At 42.7% G+C, this 22,390-nt stretch overlaps 1 protein-coding gene across 6 annotated transcripts in view; it reads left to right on the top strand.

The window, feature by feature from the left end:
- Window positions 1-22,390, top strand: part of COL4A5 (collagen type IV alpha 5 chain) — a 135,069-nt gene that overhangs the window by 65,799 nt on the left and 46,880 nt on the right. For all 6 annotated transcript variants that reach the window (XM_039488497.1, XM_039488494.1, XM_039488496.1 and 3 more), the window contains exons 5-28: window positions 495-539; window positions 643-705; window positions 1,768-1,821; window positions 2,606-2,632; window positions 4,993-5,073; window positions 6,420-6,482; window positions 7,319-7,354; window positions 7,457-7,498; window positions 7,635-7,727; window positions 10,497-10,550; window positions 10,662-10,718; window positions 12,704-12,748; window positions 12,855-12,908; window positions 13,165-13,206; window positions 14,326-14,449; window positions 15,456-15,629; window positions 17,115-17,198; window positions 17,942-18,034; window positions 19,065-19,135; window positions 19,358-19,549; window positions 20,094-20,262; window positions 21,258-21,350; window positions 21,437-21,541; window positions 22,194-22,291. In XM_039488497.1, coding sequence (XP_039344431.1) covers window positions 495-539; window positions 643-705; window positions 1,768-1,821; window positions 2,606-2,632; window positions 4,993-5,073; window positions 6,420-6,482; window positions 7,319-7,354; window positions 7,457-7,498; window positions 7,635-7,727; window positions 10,497-10,550; window positions 10,662-10,718; window positions 12,704-12,748; window positions 12,855-12,908; window positions 13,165-13,206; window positions 14,326-14,449; window positions 15,456-15,629; window positions 17,115-17,198; window positions 17,942-18,034; window positions 19,065-19,135; window positions 19,358-19,549; window positions 20,094-20,262; window positions 21,258-21,350; window positions 21,437-21,541; window positions 22,194-22,291 — 1,959 coding nt within the window. The remainder of the gene's footprint in view (window positions 1-494; window positions 540-642; window positions 706-1,767; window positions 1,822-2,605; window positions 2,633-4,992; window positions 5,074-6,419; window positions 6,483-7,318; window positions 7,355-7,456; window positions 7,499-7,634; window positions 7,728-10,496; window positions 10,551-10,661; window positions 10,719-12,703; window positions 12,749-12,854; window positions 12,909-13,164; window positions 13,207-14,325; window positions 14,450-15,455; window positions 15,630-17,114; window positions 17,199-17,941; window positions 18,035-19,064; window positions 19,136-19,357; window positions 19,550-20,093; window positions 20,263-21,257; window positions 21,351-21,436; window positions 21,542-22,193; window positions 22,292-22,390) is intronic.

The raw sequence follows: 22,390 nt of genomic DNA, 5'->3' as shown, positions 1-22,390 counted from the left end.
ATAGGTCAAAATCCAGCCCCTCTGTTCACTTGACTATGAAAGAGAGAGACTTTTATTCTAATACATAAGTAGATTCCTTGCCTTGTCTGTGAATCCTTCTGCTTTTATACCTGTCTGTTGTACTTTATGGGCAGATCCTCCGCTGGTGGAAATCATGTAGTTTCATTGGCTTCAGTGGAGACACATCAATTTTCAACATCATAATCCTTAGTGTATATAGTGTATATACCCATTAATGTGTCTGTAATTGCTGTCTTTTCTCTTGTGGTTTTGTTTCATTTTTTTTCTGAAACACATTTAATAAAACATTAACCCCATATTTTAAATCCTCCCCCCCGTATGTTGTAAAGTATGGTACATGCATGTGGTTTTTTTCATTGTCCTTTACTTACAGAAACATTAATAGGCTATAAATAATGGGAATTCTTTTAAAAAACAAATAGTCTCCCTCCAACCACCCCACTTACAAATAAATATGGTTATTTCCCCTCCAGGGTCCTCCAGGTCTGCCAGGATTTCCAGGAACACCAGGACTTCCTGTAAGTAGTATTTAGCTTCACAGTTGAGAAGATTATTGCTTATTTTTTCTTTTTGCACAGATCATCCTTAGCTAATTGTGCTGTCCTTCCTTCCATGTTCAAGGGGTTACCAGGGCAGGATGGGTCACCAGGACTTCAAGGTATCCCCGGATGCAATGGAACAAAGGTGGGACATGACACCTTGTTAAATTCCTGATGCCGTAACAATAACGTAATAAAGAAATAGAACTTGTCTTTGTGACTGATGCAGCAAACGGGAATAGCTTATTGTGCTGGGTAGTGTAAGCTATTACTGGGCTACAGGTGGGTCCATATAACGCCCATTCACATCTTCTGAAATGAGAGACAGGATCACAGTCTTGTTCGCAGGATCAGGAGCTAGGAAATAACCAAGATCTAGTCATGGCTCTGATGCTTTGTCGTATTGGGTAATAAAATGACCCCCTCTACCTGTTACTCCACATGTAAAATTGCGGATAATAATAATAACTGACCAGTGTGTTGCATGATTAGGCCCTAGTCCTGCCATCTGATCCATGCAATGGACACTTGCACCATATGGAGCTCTTTTGAAGTTCCTGGCTCTGATACCCAGTGAATGGGGAGAGTCTCAGAATTCAGGCTTCCGCTCAAACAGCAACGTCTACCCTGCTATTGTTAGCCCCATAGTGCAAGCCCCAGTCAGTTGATCTGGGCTCTGAGACTCAGTGCCACAGAGATTTTTTGTTTTGTTTTGTTTTGCAGTGTAGACATACGCTGATTTTGTTACAGTGCTTTGAAGGTGATAAGTGCCAAATATTCTTCTTGTTTATTTGGAGATAGTAATTTATTGTTACCTTAGTCACCTTGGAACCACTGATTGCAATATCATTGTGATAAGGATAGATCATAAAGTGAAACTGTCTAGGCAATGAGTTAATTTATCTCTGGCACATTTGTGAAGGTTCATGTTCAAATTGAGATACTTGCCTGCTTCCAGGTGATTGACTTTTTCTATAGCGTTGTTTGCTATAGTATCTTTTCAGAAAAACAGACATGATGCACACGGCACTATTTTCATCTGTTTCAATCATACCTGTGATTTTTGTTTTGTAAACTGTTTAACCCATAACCTGCTGCAATGCCCCTTTCTGCATTCCAGGTTCATGAGCTTACAATAGTGTTAATTTTTCTAGTATCATCACTGGTTTTGTTGCTGACTAAGCCTCTTCTTCTCTTCGTTCTTTAGGGGGAACGTGGATTCCCAGGCAGTCCAGGTTTTCCAGGTTTACAAGGTCCTCCTGTAAGTAAAAGATTTTATATAATCAGATCCACTTCCTGTAACACACAGAAAACCCTTTGCCTAGAACTGTGAAACAGTCAGTGCCCAAATAAATATATTAAAATTTCCACAAGTAAATAATTAATGAAATACCATTTGGATGTGCTTCAAAACATCCAGCTTTTCTGGTGTAAGCTATTTGTAAAGCTAATAGGGAATTTGATCTCTTCTTTCCTTGAATATTACATTCTCTCACTGCTGAGATGCTGTGCCACTGGAAGAAAAAACAAATGTGTGGAGGTAGAAGGAGAGCGATCTTAAGTGATGTCCCCAGGCACATCTGGGAGTGATGCTGTCTATTTGTGGATCAGAAATAAATACAATGCAGATTTTTCTCTGTAAAATGCAAGAACGTGCAACAAAGTGATTCCTGCAGGAGCTAAGAATTGGTAGAAGAGAAAGCATGAGCATGTAATATAGAGAATAACAGGAGGCATATTAAAAACGAACCCCAAGTGAATGGGGATTTGCTGTTCTTAATTTAGTAAGTGTTCAATATTTGCTCAAAGTGCTGCTGAAGAACTTTCGTCTTGAATAGCCGTGAAGCAGCAGAGGCTTGAAATGTTTGGGTCTCCTTGTTTTGGATCCTTTGTGTCTTTCTCCCCTTTGTCACCTCGCCCCTCTCAATGAAATCTATTCAGTGTTATGAGAATGATATGTCAATAATACATTCATACCTTCTTTTTTGTTGCTGATAGTATGATATTTTCTCACCCCTCCTTATTTTTATTTCTTTTAAACAAAGGGACCTCCTGGCCTACCAGGTATGAAGGTAAGTGTCCTGTACTTTTTCAACTAACTGTTAAGCAAGCATGGATGTTTAGTGTGCATCTAACAAAAGTAACCTGTTTGCCTATAAGAAAGGCCCTGCATATTCCACAGCCAGCTGCTCCTAAATTCTGCACCAGGCCCCTGGTTTCTGTGCCATTCCTTAATGTGACCAATTGGCAACTCTGCAGCATTCGTACTCAATTTAAAAAAAAATGCAGGCCTCTACTGAATTCAATGTGTGCATGAATAATACAGTATGTACAGCAGCCACCATGTGTGGTGTTCAAATATTAAATTCAAGTATGTTTTGGCAACTTAACAGGGCGAGAGGGGGCATTTGTATCTGAAAAGGCATGAGATATAGTTTAGGATTGTGAGAGAAGTACATCAATAGGATATTTCTGCTAAAATGATCAGCAATGAAATGCGCACATTTGAATTGTCATCTGTAGGTTTTAGAGTTATACCCCATTAAGATGAATGGAGCAGTTTACACCTCTCAGCAATTTTCCACAGACTCAGGAAAACAACAGCATGGCAATTTGTTTCCTTAATAGTTTTCTTCTCAACCACGAGGGCTAGCAAGAAGTTGGGATGAAATTCCACGGTCACAGGATCATGGAATACACAGAGACCTTCCTATATGCTGGAATGTAAATTGCTACTTCACAGAAAAGAGTAGATGATTTAGATCTTAGTTAGAATTAACTCTGCTCTTTTATAGAAACTATTTAACAGTATAGCAATGTGTTTTAAACTGTGTATCTTGGTGTATATGCATACAATCTAAATAGATTAAAATACAGAAAATCCTACAGAATATTTGTAGAGAAATCATTAGCATGGCCTTGAAAGTTGTTTCTAGCCTGCCAGCTATTTTGACCACTTTGTTACTGGCCTCACATATGGCAGGGAGCACACCGAGCTTGCTGGTGGTAAAAATGAAATAACTTCAGAATCCATTGATCCTACCCATTTGCCAAAGAACAATGAAAATGGTGATCATCACAGGTGACTAGAATGGGTTCCAGGGCAGGTGATAAATCCACAAAGCAAAGATAGAGATATATACACCCTTCTCCTCAAGACCTGAAAACCACTTTCACACCGGCCTTGGTATCTGATTCTCCTCACAGTCATAGATCCTTATTTTAAAGGACAATTTCCTTCTATTGTAATTTAATATAACGATAAGACACAATGGTGTGTGCACAAGCAGGCTATTAGTGAATGCCCCTGGTGTGTTGTGAGGCATTAGGCTAATAGAAGGCCTAAAACCACCAAGATTTACAAGTAGCTTGCTTGTGCACCCACCAGCTAATTACTGCTAGAAAATATTACACATCACTTAAATTATCATGGGAAGAGAGTAATGCGAAGAGTTCTATTCTCTTAGGAAACATCTACACGATGTTTTCCTTCTTGTTTAAATATAGTCACATTTTATTAATTTTTTAAGCTTTTATTTTTGTTTCTTTGAGCTACTTGAGTATATGGGCCAAGAGCCAATTTAAATATACTTACTTCTATTAAACACTAAATTTGGACTATGGAAAAGTTCTCTCAAACTGCTGCTAAAAGGACAGCTTGGCACGGTGGGGTCATGGAATGATGACTTTAACACTGCCACATTTTTTTTCCCCTGACCATTTTTTTTTTAAAGCCAAATATCTGTAAATAAACTTGTAACAAAGCCACATAACGCTTAACGATGAGTTATGCTGTATGGCCTAAGGTAATTGCAGACCCTAATGTAATCTCATGAGATGATGATAATAATAATACTAGAAGATATACCAATCTCCTAGAACTGGAAGGGACCTTGAAAGATCATCGAGTCCAGCCCCCTGCCTTCACTAGCAGGACCAATTTTTGCCCCAGATCCCTAAGTGGCCCCCTCAAGGATTGAACTCACAACCCTGAATTTAGCAGGGCAATGCTCAAACCACTGAGCTATCCCTCCCCCAGATGGGGCCTGTCCTCTGGGATATTGGAGATAGCTGAGCAAACTAATTTTCTGGCAACCCCTTTGTTGCTTTTGCTTTTCTTTCATGTTTATTTTAATCCCCTAACCTTTTGAAATTCAAGTTGGGTGCTTGTATCCAGCGTGCAGATAAAAATATGGTGTACTTGGATGGCTGGTAGAAGGTTCTAAGCACCTCAAAAATTAATTCTGTAAGTAAACAGGCAACGTTTTTTAAAAGAGTTGTTTATTGGAGAATTAAGTACCTGTATTATAGAAATAGTAGTTTTACATATCTCTGGGCATTAATATGTCTCCCCAGTGTCTGTTGAAGCTAGCTTGAAGTGGAAGAATGCAGTGTGGTATTAATTTGTTTAAATCAGTTGTTGTTCTTTTAGGGTGATCCGGGTGAAATAATTTTGTCATCACTGCCAGGCCAGAAAGGTGAGCCAGGATTTCCAGGACTTCCAGGGTTACAAGTAAGTTGCCTAAAGTATTTGTTGATTGTATGCTTTTTGGTAGGGGACAAACTACACTGAACTGAATAGTAATTCAATCTGACAGCATAATTAATATCTAGAACAATATTCACTGCTCTGAAGCACATGTGTTTCTATGAAAGGAACAGGTCCAACATTTAATGTACTGTATAGTTTTTGGGAAGTGAGGTTGCATGTGAGTGAAACAGCCAGCAGGGGGCCAATGAGGGCCTGAGCCTGCTGTCTTCAGAGTACAGCAGTGCTAAGAGCTCCTGGCTGGCTGCCACAGTGCGTTTGTGTATTTCCCAACCAGGGGCGGCTCCAGACCCCAGCACACCAAGCGCATGCTTGGGGCAGCATGCCATGGGGGGCGCTCTGCCGGTCGCCGGGAGGGCGGCAGGTGGCTCCGGTGGACCTCCCACAGGCGTGCCTGCAGAGGGTCCGCTGGTCCCGAGGCTTCGGTGGAGCATCCGCAGGCACGTCCGCGGGACTGGCGACCGACAGAGCGCCCTCCGCGGCGTGCCGCCGTGCTTGGGGTGGCGAAATGGCTAGAGCCGCCCCTGTTCCCAACCCCTTTGAGATGCACTCTGAGTCTGGGCTAGTTCCTGAGTTCTCTACCATTCCTCTTTCTTAGTGAAACTAGCATCTGCCCTGCTGGGCTGTGGATGAGGGGAAATGAGAGCACAGCCTCAGCTGTTCTCCTTAGGCTGCATCTCCTCAGCAGTCCAATGGCTCCAGCCCATCAGTGGGTCTTTGCTTCCCACACCTTCCTGTGCAAACAGCTAATGACTCCAGATAGTCCGCTCCCCTGTTGAGCCATTAGTAATTTTACTGGAGAGGTGAGGGGAGCAGAGAACGAGGAGCCCATGAACCTGCACAGGACGTCAGCCAGGATACAGTTTTCCGGTGCGCTACAGAGAGGCAAACCACAGGACTAGTCTGATCAAACTGGGCCTGTGGGTGTCTCTGTTGTTCTGCTCTGTGCCTTGCTGCTGTCTGCTCTTGGCTGGAAGAGACCATAGAAATGCAGAGTGCTCTGTTATTTTTGCTTCATGTAGGAAGGAAGTAAAAGTGTTTGTTTGGTTTTATAAAAAAAAAAAAATCCTGTGTAATCCAAAGAAGGACCTTGAAAGCTGATAGCAAGGCACTTTCTAGTGTTAAGTTGCTGTAAGTTCCCCATAGTATTGGTGGCCTTGAGGCCACAGGGCCATGGTTGGGTCTTTGGAGTTCACATTTTTGGGTTGCTAATTCTTGTCTGCATGGCTGTGGCCCTCCAAAACTGATGTCAGCTGGAGCTTTTCATTGAAAGGGGCATCTCTGACTCCTTTCCTTTCCTTTCCCAACAGGGCCCACCTGGTCCCTTGGGCGCACAAGGTCCTATTGGTCCCCCTGGGCCACCAGGTTTAACGGTAAGATTCCTTAGCTAATCACATAGAATTAATTATTTTCTATCCTTAGAAGCAAATTTAGCTTCTCAGCAACAGGGGGAGAGAATTCTCCTTGCCCAGGCCTTTAGTTGGAGGCAGAGCTGCTGAGCGATAGCTACTGCAGCTTCAAGACCATAGCAATCCCCATAGCTGCTCACTGAGCATCCTCTGGCTTGAAGTAATAATAGTAACTGCATGCACAGCTTCCATCCTATACCAGGGTTTACAGTTTTGTTCAATGGCTTTCAGCACCCCAGCTTGTTTCAGTGCCCCTGCAGCTGCTGCACCCACTAGATCACCATTTGCGGTGGCTTAAATGCATCCCAGATCCACCAGTCATATTTTCAGTCTGTCCCCAAAGCCCCTTGTGCACCACAGTAGAGGGAGCTCTTGTGCTGTCTCCTCCTATCCTCCTACCACCCTCTGCAGTGGAATGGTATTGCTTCTGCCCCTTCTGGGCACTATGAGCCTCGGGGGACGGGGCGAGGTGGGATTTTCACATGGATCAGTGTTGGATTTGGGGTTCCACTTGAACCTGCCACTGGGCAAATTAAATAAGGAAGCAATTTGTTGTGTATACTAATGAACCGAGTAAAGCTTCTGGGCATGAGGACCAGCTCTCAGTGGGAGACACAAATGCCCAGTCAATATGGGTGTAATGTAAATAACTAGGACAAGATACAGGTCAGCTCTTTCAGAATTATTCGCAGTGATATTATTTATTAACATAACTCCTCATCATTGTTTCCAAAGTGCTTTGCAATCCCCTGAGCAGAAAGTGTTATAACAGAATGATCTTGTTTTGTTTTGTTTTACAGGGACCTCCTGGTCCAAAAGGGCTTCCAGGGCCTAAGGTAACCCCCCCCCCACACACACACACACCGCCTTCTTTTCTTATTTTTCCTTTAGTATTGTTCACCTCTGTTCTAAGCATTGTTTATTTTAACTCTTTGCAGGGTAATATGGGTTTGAACTTCCAAGGACCCAAGGGTGAAAAAGTGAGTAGAGGATTTTTACTGTATTGCTTTCAGAATGATTCAAGCTTCTTTTACTGCACACGGGCATGGCTCATGTTGTCCATATCTGTAATAGCCTGGGAAGTTTTATATATTTTTCCATCTTTTTGGGTGTTAGGGTGACCAAGGCCTTCAGGGACCTCCAGGGCCACCAGGACAAATTGGGGAGCAGAAGAGACCAAATGACGTAGAGTTTCAGAAAGGAGATCAGGTGAGTGGGAATGGAGGAAACTGTCCATCTGTGGTAGGCACATGTCCAGCTACTTAGAGCAGCTCATTCCGTGGAGGCTGTACTACTCAGAATGACATCCCCCCCAAAGTATAGCTTGTTGGGGGTCCTGCTGCTTTTTCCACGGCACTGAATTGCCATTTGCCTCAGCCAAGCCTATCCATTTTCTCTGTATCAGAGGATGTTTCAATCATATTGGTTCAGTTGTTTCATTTTGCACAATGTCTGAGCCATCTCCACATGTTTCCATTATTGAAAAAATTAAACTACACAAGAAACAGTCTCCAAAATGAAATCCTAGGGAAACAATAAAAGTAACTAACCTTCCACAGCAAGATTTGAATGGCTAGTCAACTCTAAACATCCAGGCTGAGATTTTCCAAGCTCTCTTGGGATTCAGATGCCCAATTCCCATTCATTAGATATCTATGAAAATCTCAGCTGCATCTGTCATACTATAATGAAGGGTCCTGTAAAAGCTAAAATGCAGCTGACTTAACCTCCTTGTCATATATAACATCTTGAGTCCCTTCTTTCTTTTGGTCTAAATAAAGTCATTTTCCACTTTCTAAGCACCTAAATATGCACATCTGGCTACCTCAGTGAATCTGTAGCCTTGCTGGCAATAATGCTACTGATTTTTAAGTTCCATTTTCCAAACTGTTGCTTTAACTTGTACAGAAACTTCACCACCCTCAACTGCTGAAGAGTCATTGGGAGAGATGCCAGTTCTGAAGTTACTAAATTTGTCCTGTCCTGTTGATCCGACAACTTTTCACAATCCCATTTCTTTTACGGGGGCTATCCCAGATGAGTCAGGCAGCACAAGCAGGGGCATGAGTGTTTTGGGTTTTTTTCCTTTGAAGTTCTGTGGTAATGCCAAACACCAGCCTGACCTTAGGCAAGGGATGAAGTGTATATTTTGAGGTAGGAGTGGTCCTTCTTCTATTCTGCTTATATTGCACCCATCACCAGGATATCTGAATTTCTGAATAACTTCAATCAGACCCTGGAATTGGTTTTAGATTTCTCCAGCTGTTTTAGGATTAACATCTTGCTTCATTCCATCTTTTCATCCTGTTTTTGTTGTCAAACATTTCAGCATGAAGAAAGCACTGGTGGTCTGCCCTTAAGTGGGATGTGGGAAGGAGTGCCAGACTTCTCCTCCTTTCACTTTGACCAAAGCAATTTGTCCTTTCCTTCATAAGACTCTTTGGCCCTATTGAAGCATCCTTCAGATCTATCCACTAATACACATCCACCCTATGGAGTCATCCTGGAAGGTGGGAGACTCTGGTGTTCCCCGATTCACTGGGCCCAGGGTAGTAGATGAAGAAGCAGAGAACTGGCCATCCCTTTAATTCTAAATTTATTGGGAAATTCTGGCTCCATTGAGAGCAATGGCAATACTTCCATTGACTTCAGGATTTCACCACAGTTGCCAACTTTCACGCAGTAAATAAGCACCCTGACTTTCACAGTAAGACAAAAATCAAGCTAATCCCATTTCAAAACAAGCCAACCCTTAAGAACCTCAACACTCTATGTGACTAGATCCCCCTGGTATGCAGTCGGGGACTGTGGTGGGCCTGCTGTGCACCCCTGACTCTCTCCCCCCCCTTGCCCCTGCTTGCCCCACCCCTTGCCCATGCTTGCCAGGAGCTGGTCAGAAAAAAGAAGCAACAAGCTACAAGCCAAAAACTAGCCAACAAGCAACTCTCACAAGCCAATTAAGGCAAAAACAAGCCCAATTTCTGCATTTTTTTTCATGGGTTTGGCATGTCTGGATTTCTCCTTTGAGCTTTAATTTCAGCTTACACACTATTGCATCTGGGGTCTCTGACAGTCTAATAATGCCAAAAGGCGGCTGTATAAATATACAAAAGGAGACAGCATGACTGTACATTCCTTAGAAAGCACCAAGACCTACAAACACAATCTCCCAGCAAATTGCATTTGTTCTTACACTAGCAATAATTTTAAGGTAAATATTTAGACTTTTGGTGAAAGTAATATACTTGGAAGTGAACTTTTATTGACTGGTCACCATCACAACTCAGATTTTATTCATTCTGTAAAGGAGCCATCCCATATTTAACAGTGGCCTGGGGCCATCACACCTGAAGTTGTGATCTCAGCTAATTGCACAAGCTAAGCAGGGTCAGGCTGGACCTGTATGTAGATGGAACCCCTGCAAGAAAAAAGCAAATACTGCATGAAGTGCTTTGAGGGATTCAGTAGCTGATACTCTTCCCCCTAAGTTAGTAATGAACTAGGTATTCAGCATGTGCTGCTGGAGGTGCAGCTATAGAAAACAGAGGTCCTACTTTTCCACTAAAAATCCAATGGCGTTATTCCCAAGAGTAGAGGTATTAATGGTGTCCTTGCAACTTCAGTAATTACTCTCTGCCCCTTGACTATCCTCCTGTAATTTCAACTGGCTAGGTTATTTTTATTTCCTGCCCTAGACCGTTACGCAGCACAGCTGTGAGCAGCTAGCCACTGTGCTACATGCAAGAGGCAGTTGTATCTAAGTGATTCATTGAAATAAATAGACTGATCAGTTAATAACATTTGTACCAGTAACTTTGGGATACATGTGGATTAAAGATACTTGACAAGAACCACTAGCACTCACGGCGCATAAAGAAGTTTAAATGGCAGCAAAATCCTGTTTAAAACAATGTTGACCCAATGTTGGGTGGTGAGGGCTTTAACTCCCTTCTCTCTCTTTTCCCCCATGCCTGACAGGGTATTCCAGGAGAACGAGGTCCACCAGGACCCCCTGGGCCAGTAGGTCCTCCAGTGAGTAATTCCCACAGTGGCATTTTTTTTCTTAGAATAATGTAAGAGAATTGTAAATTTGTTCTGCTCTGTCCCCATGGGCTGAGTGTAAGACAATGTTTGTGTGTTCAGGGTCCTCCAGGTGGCATGAAAGGTGAAAAAGGTGAGCAAGGAGAGCCAGGCAAAAGAGTAAGTAACTTCCTTGAACCAAAGATTTTATTTTTCCAAATGCTTTTAGCTTTGAGAATTAAGCAAATATTGAATTCAGGCCATCAGACTCTCTTGGTAAGAGGTTTTCTTTCCTCCAGTGATCTGACAAGGTATTGCAAATGGCACTAGTGATTCACTGGTGTGATTCTAGCTGAGTGTAAAAGCACCTTTTCAATGCACCCTACTGGAATTACCCTGCGTGTAGATCTTAATCTTGAGGCAGGAACAAAAGGGGTAGAATCTCTGTCACAAGCATTAGAAATAAACTCTTTACAGTTATGTATGCAACTTTTCTTTAAGGCTGTTGAGGCTGCACCAGTTTGAGAGGCAGTTTCCTTTCAGAGAGGGTCTCCATTCAGTTATCCTAACAGAATCCCAGTAAATCGTTTGTAAGCTGGTGCCTGAAAAGCCATTCTAAATGGAGTTATCTCTGAGGTGAGCGAGTAGAACAGCAGCCTTTGAAAACAGGAGTTAACTTTTATTATAATTTCCTGCCTCTGGAGGAGTTGTTGCTGTGTATATGCAGTCTGGTGAGGGGAAACACAGGGTAACTGTATACCTTTTAGGGATGGCAATAGGTCATTTCAGTCATGGATTCAGAGCCAACTGTACACCTTTCTTGAGTTTGGGTTGGCTTGGGTATCACAGGTCAGCGGGGTGAAGTAAGATCAGCAGGAGTCCAGTAGGTGGACTGAGGAGATGAAATAAAGACAAGTTGCCATCAGTTCATAAATTCTCTGTTGGAAGTTAGTTTCCTTATATTATTCCTGCACCCACAACTTCAATTGAGGGCAGTGAGCCCCTCCGAATATCAGACCCATAGGTTTCACAGAGGTTAACCAGGTGAGATCAAATGCTTTATGATAGGTTTCCCCATTTCCCAGCCCCTGGTTTAAAAAAAGACTGTACAAAAAGTCCATTTATGAATTCTAGAGTCCTAGGCTTCACTAAGGAGGGGTTTTTGTTTTGATTTGTTTTTTTGGGCATGGAATAGAGAGGGAAGAATATAAGGCCAAAACTCCCATTATATTTTGCATGCTTTCCCAAGTTGCTTCACTGTGAGATATTAATTGCGGGGGCCACACAAATCTGCATAGACCAGAAAGGGTACAAATGCTTGAGTTTTCTTTCTTTCATCCTAACGTTTACCCACAGTATACTTCGCCCCTCTGATTTGGGACATTTATGTTTACTGGGGGCTCGAAATGCAGTTCTGCTATGAGGTGTGACTCTACAGTAGCATGTGGGGTTCCATCTTTATTTCATGTGGCTCAATTTCTGTATCAAATGGGCTCTTTTACAAGTACTGAGATGATTTTGTAATTGCCAGCCTCTGAAAGTCAGCCTGGGATCTCAAAGCACTGGTTGTTTTTTTTTTCAGCTTGAGCATCGTCACTAGTGATAAAAATTCTACAAACCAACCTGTGTCCTAGTTACACCTGTGTGGCCCCTGTTGTCTGCTGGGGGGTTGTTTGGGTGTGACTAAGGGCGAATTTTGGCTCTGACTAAACCTAATCAACAGTGCTGTTGATGACTGAGTTGCAGTAGAATCCAACTCACTGTCCCCAATATGTGGTGTCATTGAAGTGCTAACAGTAAAAATGGTGCAAGTCGCTTTTCAGAATAGAATCACAATTTAAGCCTTAAATCTATATCCAGGAAAACATTCAGTATGGAAGAATCAGCATTTGTTAAGTTTGAGGTCATTTTATGCTGCATTCTGATAATACTTAGGATTTCTGTTTATCAAGCTTTTGTTACCCTGGTTTTCTGTGTGACTCCTCATTTTAATAAATGCCAGCTGATTACACCTCTCTTAATTGTGAGATTTATCATAGGGGTTGCATTCTAGAGAGAGTTTGCTTCATTTATCTACTACAAAGGGAAACAAATCATGTAATTCCTGGCAACGGCTCTTTGTCACTAAAGCTTTTTATTTTTCAATGCACGTTTGTGTTTTGAAGGGGAAACCCGGCAAAGATGGAGATCCTGGCCAGCCCGGTAGGGATGTGAGTATCTTATACGTTTCTCACCTAAGCAGATTCTTCGTAATGCTCTTGAGATATTTGCAGCGAATATTTTGAGGATGGGTTTTTTTTTTTCCTTTCCTTGAAGGGTTTACCTGGCGAGCCTGGTTTAAATGGTGTTCCAGGAAGAGATGGTGAAAAGGTAAGTGTGGGTTATTTTGTCTTTACTGCTAGAATAGAGTGAAAGCCTGCCTGTCACTGAAGCTTACACACCAGTGCCCAGTGCCTACTGAATAGAAATTGCATTGCCTTGCCTTATCTGTTAACCTGCAACAGAATCTTTGCAATCGCTTGTTTCCTGACACACAACAACATAAGACACTTTTTTGAAAACTAATTTTTTAACTCTCGTGTTCACAAATATGTCATTCAATAATCTGTAAATATATCATTGGCAGGGTCTGAAAGGTGAACGTGGTCTGCCTGGTCCTCCTGGAGTTGTAAGTTGCTTTTGCCGCCTTCTCCTTTTCTTCTATTTGGTTGGCAGTGTGCCATTTTGTCTCCTCATTTCTTCCAGGTATTAGTGTCTCCAGTTAATGCTACTGCCTGAGAGATCCAGCAGGTAGCACCGGGTGTTAGTCACCACAGCCTACTGCTCCCTTCCTTTAGGATGTGTGATCTTGGGTTCCAAGGTCTTTCAGTTATAAACACAAGGCCAGGTTCAGATCTCTCATACACCAGTGTAAATCAGAGGCAAATCCACTGAAGGCAATGCAATAAAACCAGCATAAATTTAAGACCATGACCAGTAGAGCTGGCCAAAAATTTTCAGTCAATGTTTTTCTGATGGAAAGTGGCTTTTTTCAATGAAATTTGAATTTTTTCCAACCTGCTCTAAATATCCCCACAGTGAGCAGCACTATGAAAATATAAATATTCCCATGCTATTATTCATATAATAATCCACATTCATCTAATCCTGTAGGTCATGGAGGGTCTGCAACCGAGAAATTCTAATGACGTCATCAGGAGTTCTCACATCAGAGAGTAGTATCTTATTCCACAAGCAGTCCCCCTGAAGAAAGAATAGGGTCAAATTCTGCCCTGTTACGCTGATGCCAATCCAGAGTATCTCCATTGACATATGTGGCATTGCTATGGATTTGCACCATTGTTGAAACTGCAGTTGAATACATCATTTTGAAATAAAAGGTTTTAAAGCAAAAGGTTTTTAAATGCCTGGGGTGAAGATTCTATAGTTGGGGAGGGTTTTAGGTTTTCTTCTCTGTTTTTGGGAAGGGACTGTGCCCAGAGGCTTGGCTGTGGAAACCTTCTTTGCTCTCACTCTGACATCATTTGGCTGTCAACCCACAAGAATGAAATGTGCTCTAGTATTTTTTAGCAAACCATGTGGGAATGCAGTACAGCCTCACAGTAATCGTGCACTCTGCAGGAAGAGGGGACTTTCTTTTAGCCGAGTTTTATTTGGGGTCCCAGTTGCATTAGGAGGATTGTGCCATTGGTTTGAAATGTCGTGAGCTGGCTCCTGTGGCTTTGCTACACACTGACACACCTCTCCACCTTTCTAGTGACTTTTTCTTGGCTTGTTGATATAACAGATCATGGGAAATGGTGCAGAAGTGGGACCAAAAGGGAGCAAAGGACTTCCAGGATTTCCAGGACCCAAAGGCGAGCGTGGATATCCTGGCTCGGCAGGGTCTCCCGGCTTGCCAGGGCCTCCAGGTAAGAGTTGAGGTGAATTGCTTGTGTATTTTGCTATCTGGAGAGTTAGTTAGCTTCATGATCTTAGTTCACTGCCTAGTGGGGTGGTGGCAGTGTAGCAATAATCACCATCACAATTGATACTTTGGTTGACAGATGGACTGAATGACCAGTGAAGGCAAAACTATTGAGAGCTACCTTTGAGCCCTGGAGATGGTCCTCCAGCAGAGGATTGAGGCATGAGGACTCTTGAACAATCATGGTCCATGAATTCTCTGTTCTGTGGTGAATAGAGGATGCTAGTCTTCAGGGCTGTCAATGAATCACCAGTTAAGAGTTGGAGTAGTAACTTAAGGGTAGTTTAGCCCTTCATTGCTTGGATGTAATGTATATTATCAGAGTTCCATGTGTATGGAGAAGAGTTTGTGTCAACACTGTTGAGGCTGCCTGTTAAATATAGGTTTAAATACAGACTGGCCCAGTGCTTAAAGGTGGAGTTGATGATGGACCATGTCTAGAAAGGGGTCAAAGGAACTTGCTAGCCATGTCTATCAGAAAGCTGTACAGTGAAGGAGAACATTAGGTAACTCTAAAGTTATGACAAAGAAATACACATTTTTCCCCTCCGTTTTTCCTTTCACTAGTCCTGTTACGATTTCTTCCTTACCTAAATTGTTTACTCATGTTAAGTCTCAGGGTCAAGTTTTCAACTAAAAAAATCTCTGCAAATCTAATATTTGCCTGCCCCAAATTCCACACTTGTGCGCACACATGTACATCAGGATGTGCAGTTACCTGGTTTGCATAGACAAATGGGTATGCCTGTAATTTGGCTCTCTTTATGGAGGCCTGTTGAAAACACTTACCCCATAATATAACTCCTATGCCATGGTCACATACATGAAGATTTAGAGAGAGGATGTTGCCTATGGTAGTAGCAGCCACCTAGCCAGCTTTCATTGTCACCTTTACAAAAATCCATGATTTAAACCAGAGATACTGAAGAATTAACTTTTTTCCATTGTAGGGATTTCAGGTATAGGCCCACCTGGTCCACCTGGTTTGCCTGGGGAGCGAGGACAGAAGGGTATTCAAGGTCTACCCGGAGCTTCCAGACCTGGACAGCCTGGACTTGATGGACAACCAGGGCCACCTGGACCACCAGGTGCCCCTGGACCTCCCGGAACAACTATCCCTCCTAGTAAGTGATATCTTCATTGACCTGCAGCCTTGAAACACTTGACAGATAGATAGTTACTCAACAACAAGGAAAAGAGACTAAATATCTATGATGTTGGCTTATTTTGTTCCCCTGCTTCAGAGACACTGTTCAGCTCCAGCTGAAGTAATGGAGAGACAAAGGTGATTTCATGTCACTTTTATGCTTCCTTCCCAGCTCCTGATGCAAGTTAAAGCACCAACAGGACTGCTCTAACTTTATGCTGTCTGGAAGGGTACCCTTGCTAGCTAGGAATTGCCATCTTGTGTTTCGGTGTGGCCTCGCCATGCCTTTTCCTGGCTCCCGCCAGCCCTGACGTACCCCTGTGTGTAAAGCAGGCTATACAAGCTTTATTACAGCCCAGGATTCCCCTATATTGGGCAGCTTTAAGGTCAGTTTGCACCACTCCAGTGGCACAGTGTTAATAGAGCAGGGCCAATGATCTGGCCCCAGAGATGCAGAATATTGCTGCTTCCAACTCATGCTAGCAAATCCCACTTGTTCTAAATAACAAAGTACTTAAGGGTGTGTTCGGATTTGCATTTAAATAAGGATTAAGTCCCTCTCTGTCATTCTTTAGAGACTGAGTTTAGTCTCCACATTTGGCCTAATAACTTGTTAGAGGACAATTAAAATTTCTGTTTTATTTCGGTAAAACGGTTCATAACTTGAAAAGGAAACATTTTTAAAAGTGCTCTCTATATTAAATTTTGCTCCATCTCCTTCACGTTTCTTTGGGTCCTCTAACTAAGCAGCCAAAATCCCCCATGAACTCCAACTCCCCTCCCCTACACACACATGCCCCACATAACATCTTGGGCATAGGCTACTTTGGAGCTAAATACATTGTTATTCCCCATATTTAGAATAACTCCATGGGATGGTTCAGGTCCATATGCTGCTTCGTATGCTAACTTTGCCAGCCTGCCTCCCAGGTTTAAGGAGGGAGATAAGCTGTGCAACAGAGAGTGTGGAGGCAGGCTCTGGTGGTCTGTGCTCAATGAGGGATGTGAAGGGCCAGGCTCGGAGGGGGAATGTGGGGTTGAGTGGGACTTTGGGAAGGCATTGGGAGGGGCTAGCATGGATGTGCCAGGGGGAGTCAGGAAGGAGCCTCATGTCTCTACACTGAGGCTTTTGCGTATCATGAGAGTTCCTCCCCATGGGTGTTGCTGCATATATAGGCACATTTATGAACAGAGTTATGGCTTCAGATCAGTTGCTCAGGGTGGGGGTGAGGAATGGAAGGGGATATTGATTGGGGTGTAGATGTAACTGTTTATTTTCTTGTGTTTTATGGCTTGCATTGTTGTGCTGTGCAGTATAGAAGTCCCAGCCCCATGTTACCAGTGTCTGGTGTGGAGTAATAAAATGAGCTTCCCCAATCTCTGTTTAGTGTTTCCTGTCTCCGTTCGATTGATAGTACAGCTAACTCTCTCTCTCTCTCTCTCTCAACTCTTTCACCTTTAGGTGACAGAGTATGTCAGCGAGGGCCCCCAGGTTTTCCAGGACCTCCAGGAGACAAAGGTTTTATGGGGGAGCGAGGCCAGAAAGGTGCAGTGTCATAACTATGCTTTGTCTCTTTCTTGCTGTTTAAAGCATCTCCCATGTCAAAGAGGATAAATTCATGAATATGTAGGAAATGCTCAGATAATACAGTGATAAGCATCATAGAAAAGCCTGGCGTACATCAATGACACTGTTTAAACCTCTAAAAAACCGTGTGGGCTTTTTTTAAGAGAGTATGATCAGAGTGTTTTCACATCAGCTGTACTTTACTAAACATTTCCCATAGTGGTTGTTTTTTCCTTCTTGGAATCTTCATGATTATAACTCTTGACACTGGCATTTAATGTCTTTTGAAATCCCAGCTCCTAGTATCAAAAGATTTGCCCCCTAAAGGAGCTAATACTTGGAAAAAGTTCTGCGTTTGGATTTTTGAACACTGAAAGGGGGTTTTTTGTTTTTGTTTTTTTGCTTTGTGTTGTTTTGCATTTTTGCTAAACAAATTCCATCAGATACATCTGCTCTGTACCATGCGCTCTACCTGGAGTCCTTTTCCAGGTGATAGTAGATCTAAATGCTACTTTAGTTGCTAAAAATCAAGGAGGCTAAAGGTGATGTCTATGAGAAGCCTTCTGCTAATCTATTAAGATATCATATAATTATATAAAATTATAATTATCATATTCAATGATATAATATATGGTGAATATAATGACAGTACTGTTATGTTGGATGCTGTGTTTTCCAGAACTAAATGCTCATATCTGCTTTTATAATGTGACTCTTTCTAGGTGATAAGGGAGAGACGTGTTTTAATTGTATAGGAACTGGCATTTCTGGGCCTCCTGGGGACAGGGGACCACCCGGACCTCCAGGTAGCCCAGGTAAAACAAACAAAAAAAAAAAGCTGGCTGCATTTTGTTCTTTATTTTATGGCCCACAGGTTTGTGTGCAAACTCAGACACAAAGCCGAACTCCAATGTGTATGTACGCATTGTGTGCCCAAGTGATGGGATGCAGGGGCACACGTGACTTCACTATACACAAGTTGAGTATATGTGCAAGTCCACCCATTTTTGAAAATCTGACCCTTAAGAATCAGATTTTTAAAACGGTACAGATGTTTCTGCTTGATATTTTCCACTAGTCAGTGAGGCTCACAAGCACTGTGCTTACTTAAAAGAGTATTATCTGCTACCCGGTTACCTGGAAGGGAAATGAATTTCAACTCCTTCCTATTTCAAAAGAGACAAAGAACCAGTTCAGAGATTACGGTAGGGGTGATCTCTTTCAACATCATTGACATAAACTTCTAGTTACAAATTTGTTTTACTCACCTAAGATCAAGCTGTCTAAAACAGTGGGCTGAATTTGGTCTTGGTTTAAGTTGGCATTTGCAATTTCAATGACATCAGTGGAATTGCAATTACATATGCTAGGGATTAACTTGGCCTAGCGTGTTTTAATAAGACGGGTAATCTATACAGCAGTTTTTGAGTGAGTAATATTTATGACTTTATCTACTAGACTAGACTGATGTATTGTAGAGCTATCCTCAATATTAGAGTAGTTGGTGGTGGGATAAGGAACTCATCATCATTTCACAAAATTGTGGTGACTTCAAAATAATTTAAGGTCTAGGGTAACATTTTCAAAAGTGCCTGGGTGACTTTGGCACTTAAGAGTCTGGGACCCCTTGACTTTCAATGAGACACAGGCATTTAAGTGCTAAGTATTTTGAAAATTGGATTTAGGAGCCTGAGTCACATTGGAACCTTTGGAAATTTTACCCCTGTCTAAATCTTGCCTGCTCTGAGAGATTTCTCCTGCTGTCTCAGCCTTGGCAAGTATGTATGTCAAACTAAGTGCCAGATATTCCCAATGCCTAAATCTTGCATTCTTTTATTTAATCAGGATCTCCTGGTTTCCCGGGTCCGAAAGGTGAAAAAGGGCTAACTGGCTTAACCGGGCTGATGGGGTCACCAGTAAGTGTTGTTAGTATGTTTCATGGAGGGAATTGAATATAATTTATCTTAAGCATAATATCAATTTACTAATAACTACATGTCCTTTCATTTGCACAGGGAAAAATTCCTATTCAACAGTCCTTTTCCATCTCTAATTACCAGGAACCTATTGTCATAAAATTGCAGCATTCAGCAAGGAGATAGAGGAAAAACCTAAAATGCTTACTTTTCTTTCCTTAGGGATTTCCAGGACCTCCAGGTCCCCCTGGGCTTCCTGGTTCTAAAGGCGACCCCGGGGACAGCCTAGCTTTCCCAGGACTGAAAGGTGATAAAGGGGACACTGGTTTCCCAGGACCTCCTGGTATTCCTGGCATAGATGGCTCTCCTGGACGAGAAGGACTGCCAGGTCTTCCTGGACCCAAGGGGGAACCTGTAAGTTGGGTTTTATACATGGATGAACAAGGTCTTAGGAATGTTGTGAGTCCATTCAGAAAAGTACAGAGCAGGGGATGTGAAAATCCACTTTCCCCTAAGCATAAGTGTGGCTTAATGAAATAATCTGTCTAGTATAAAAACTGCCCATCCTCAGCCCTGACGGTTATTCTGTTTTTGCCCTTTCCCCTGCAAGCTCTGCTTTGTGCTGCATGAGGATGGCAGAATGGGTCGCCATTGATTATCTGTCAGTCCCTCTCTCTAAATGAGTAGCAGGTCTGCTCTTGAACAATATGCAGTGCCAGTGCTCACTGTCCTCCCTACATGGCACTACAGCTGGGGTAGCAAGATACAAGGACCAAGAGTCGAGCCTTGTCTCCAGCATGATGATAACATGCTAGACAGCTACCAGCCTGGGGTTGGGAGGAATAATAAACATCACAGAAATTCTAAACAAAAATAATTGTTTCACTAGCTTTAAAACTAAACTCTTAAATCTGTTCTAAAACAAATGATTGCTCTTCTCCCCCACCCTCCTGTTCAGGGTGGTGTTGCTTTCAAAGGAAGAATGGGACCTCCAGGTGATCCAGGAGTGCAAGGTCTTCCTGGAGACAGAGGACCTATGGGACCTCCTGGTTTTGGCCCACAAGGTCCTCCAGGTGAAAAAGGCATTCAGGGTGTATCCGGTCGTCCGGGTCCCCCAGGAGTTCCAGGTGGGTGTATTTTTCATATGTTATTGAGCAATAACGGCAAGTTGTACCCATTTGGCTCAGCACAGCGTCCAGATCATTGGGCAGGGACAAGCATGAAGGCTTTTAAAATTGTACCTGAAAGCAGTAATTAATCCTGGCATTTGTGAGCTTCCCTGCCAGTAGCCACAAGGTTGTCACAAATTGCCCTCTCTTCAACAGTACTGAAGTCCAAAGACTGTAAACCAGCTTGGTGTAAAACTGGAAATACCTCTGCAGTCTAAATGCACCCTGCTAAACCCCATGCTGTGGTAAATGATGTAACTTTTTATTAAGATGATGATCACCAGCAGGGTGCTTAGAAATGTCAGACTTCATGACTTCTTTGAAGAACAATTTATAATGCACATATGGCAAGAAATGCTTCTGAGCCTGTGCAATGGGGCACAGTGAGGCTCAATAAGGTGAGGTCTGAAAGAGAAAAGTCTTCAAGAGAACGTGAGTGTTTAACTTCTGGTAAAAGGCAGGGGTAGGCAACCTATGGCACGCGTGCCGAAGGCGGCACACGAGCTGATTTTCAGTGGCACTCACACTGCCCGGGTCCGGGAGAGCTCTGCATTTTAATTTAATTTTAAATTAAGCTTCTTAAACATTTTAAAAACCTTATTTACTTTACATACAACAATAGGTTAGTTATCTATTATAGACTTATAGAAAGAGGCCTTCTAAAAACGTTAAAATGTATCACTGGCACGCGAAACCTTAAATTAGAGTGAATAAATGAAGACTCGGCACAGCACTTCTGAAAGGTTTCCGACCCCGGTATAAAGTCAGAAAAACCACACTTGTATTTAGATTGGACCTGATTTACTGATTTCAGTGCTATTGCAACAGTGTAAAACTGGAGTAACACAGTATTGAATCGACCCCATCTATGTGTAGATGACTAAGGATCTCTCTCCTTATGTATAGAATCTGTATACTGTAGAATGATGCGTCTGTATCCTATCCACTCTTAGGTCCGAAAGGTGAACCTGGCAAAACTATTACAGAACCAGGAGTTCCAGGCTCCCCTGGACCTCCAGGAAGAAATGGTGAAGTAGGACTTCCAGGTAAGAGCATAACTAGACTTCCAGGTAACCCTCTGAGTTTTCACTCTGACTAGCTTTTGCTAATTAAAAATGGTTTTCCTCTGCAGGTGATCCTGGTCTGCCAGGTCAGCCGGGCTTGCCAGGCATCTCAGGTCCTAAGGGTGATCCAGGTATACCTGGCATTGGACTTCCAGGCCCACCAGGCCTAAAAGGTATACTTGCTACCACATCTTTGGAGGAGTGAATTATACTGGCTTTGGGCAGTGTCATTTTTCAGGTTTAACCTTTTTTTCTTAGCTTGCGCGAGTAGTTGCATTCTTAAATCTCCAAAGTCTTTAAAAATGCCTACCTAAGTTGTATGCCACTGTTAAAAGCACTGGAAAACCTCAGTTTCATGTCTGTTCTCCTGCACTTTTGTGGACGCTTAGGCTTTTCAACCATCCTTGGGGTTAAAACCAAATGGAAGAGATTTTAGACATTGCTTGAACTATCTTCTTCTGCAGTGTATAGCATAAATAACAATCTCCACAATCAGTCGCCTGCTTCCATATTTCTGATGTAAATAATTTGCAGCCACAATGAGAATGCTTAAAATGAGGAACATCCTTCATAAGAAGGGATGATTTGAGAGGTATCCTCGGACTGTGATGTAGTGGTCCAGATCAATATACAGTGCATTATGCACATAGCTGTCTAAACTGAACTGGGGTGCTTTGGTGCAATAGTGCATTTTGAGCCAACCAGACCTAAGGGGCCTCTTTTGAAAGAACACTTACACAGTGGTTGCCAAATCTCCCTGAAATGTACTGACACTTGTTTGTTGCCTTATCTCAGTTGTTTTCCTACCTCCACATTGGGTTGTAGGTTTCCCAGGAATGGCTGGCCCCCCAGGAGCACCAGGAGCCCCTGGACGACCAGGGCTCGAAGGGCCACCAGGACAATCTGGTTTCCCAGGACAAAAGGTCTGAAAATATCAATCTCTCTGCTAATGGGCTGTGGTTTAAGACTGAAGTTTGTCTCTTCAACTGTGCCATTGTAAAGTCTCTTCTTTGGTTGGGAGG

The sequence above is a fragment of the Mauremys reevesii genome, linkage group 9 (genome assembly GCF_016161935.1).
Source record: "Mauremys reevesii isolate NIE-2019 linkage group 9, ASM1616193v1, whole genome shotgun sequence".
In the NCBI taxonomy this organism is placed as follows: Eukaryota; Metazoa; Chordata; order Testudines; family Geoemydidae; genus Mauremys; species Mauremys reevesii.
Note: the sequence above shows the minus strand (reverse complement) of the source record. Positions and strands in the feature narration are given on the sequence as shown.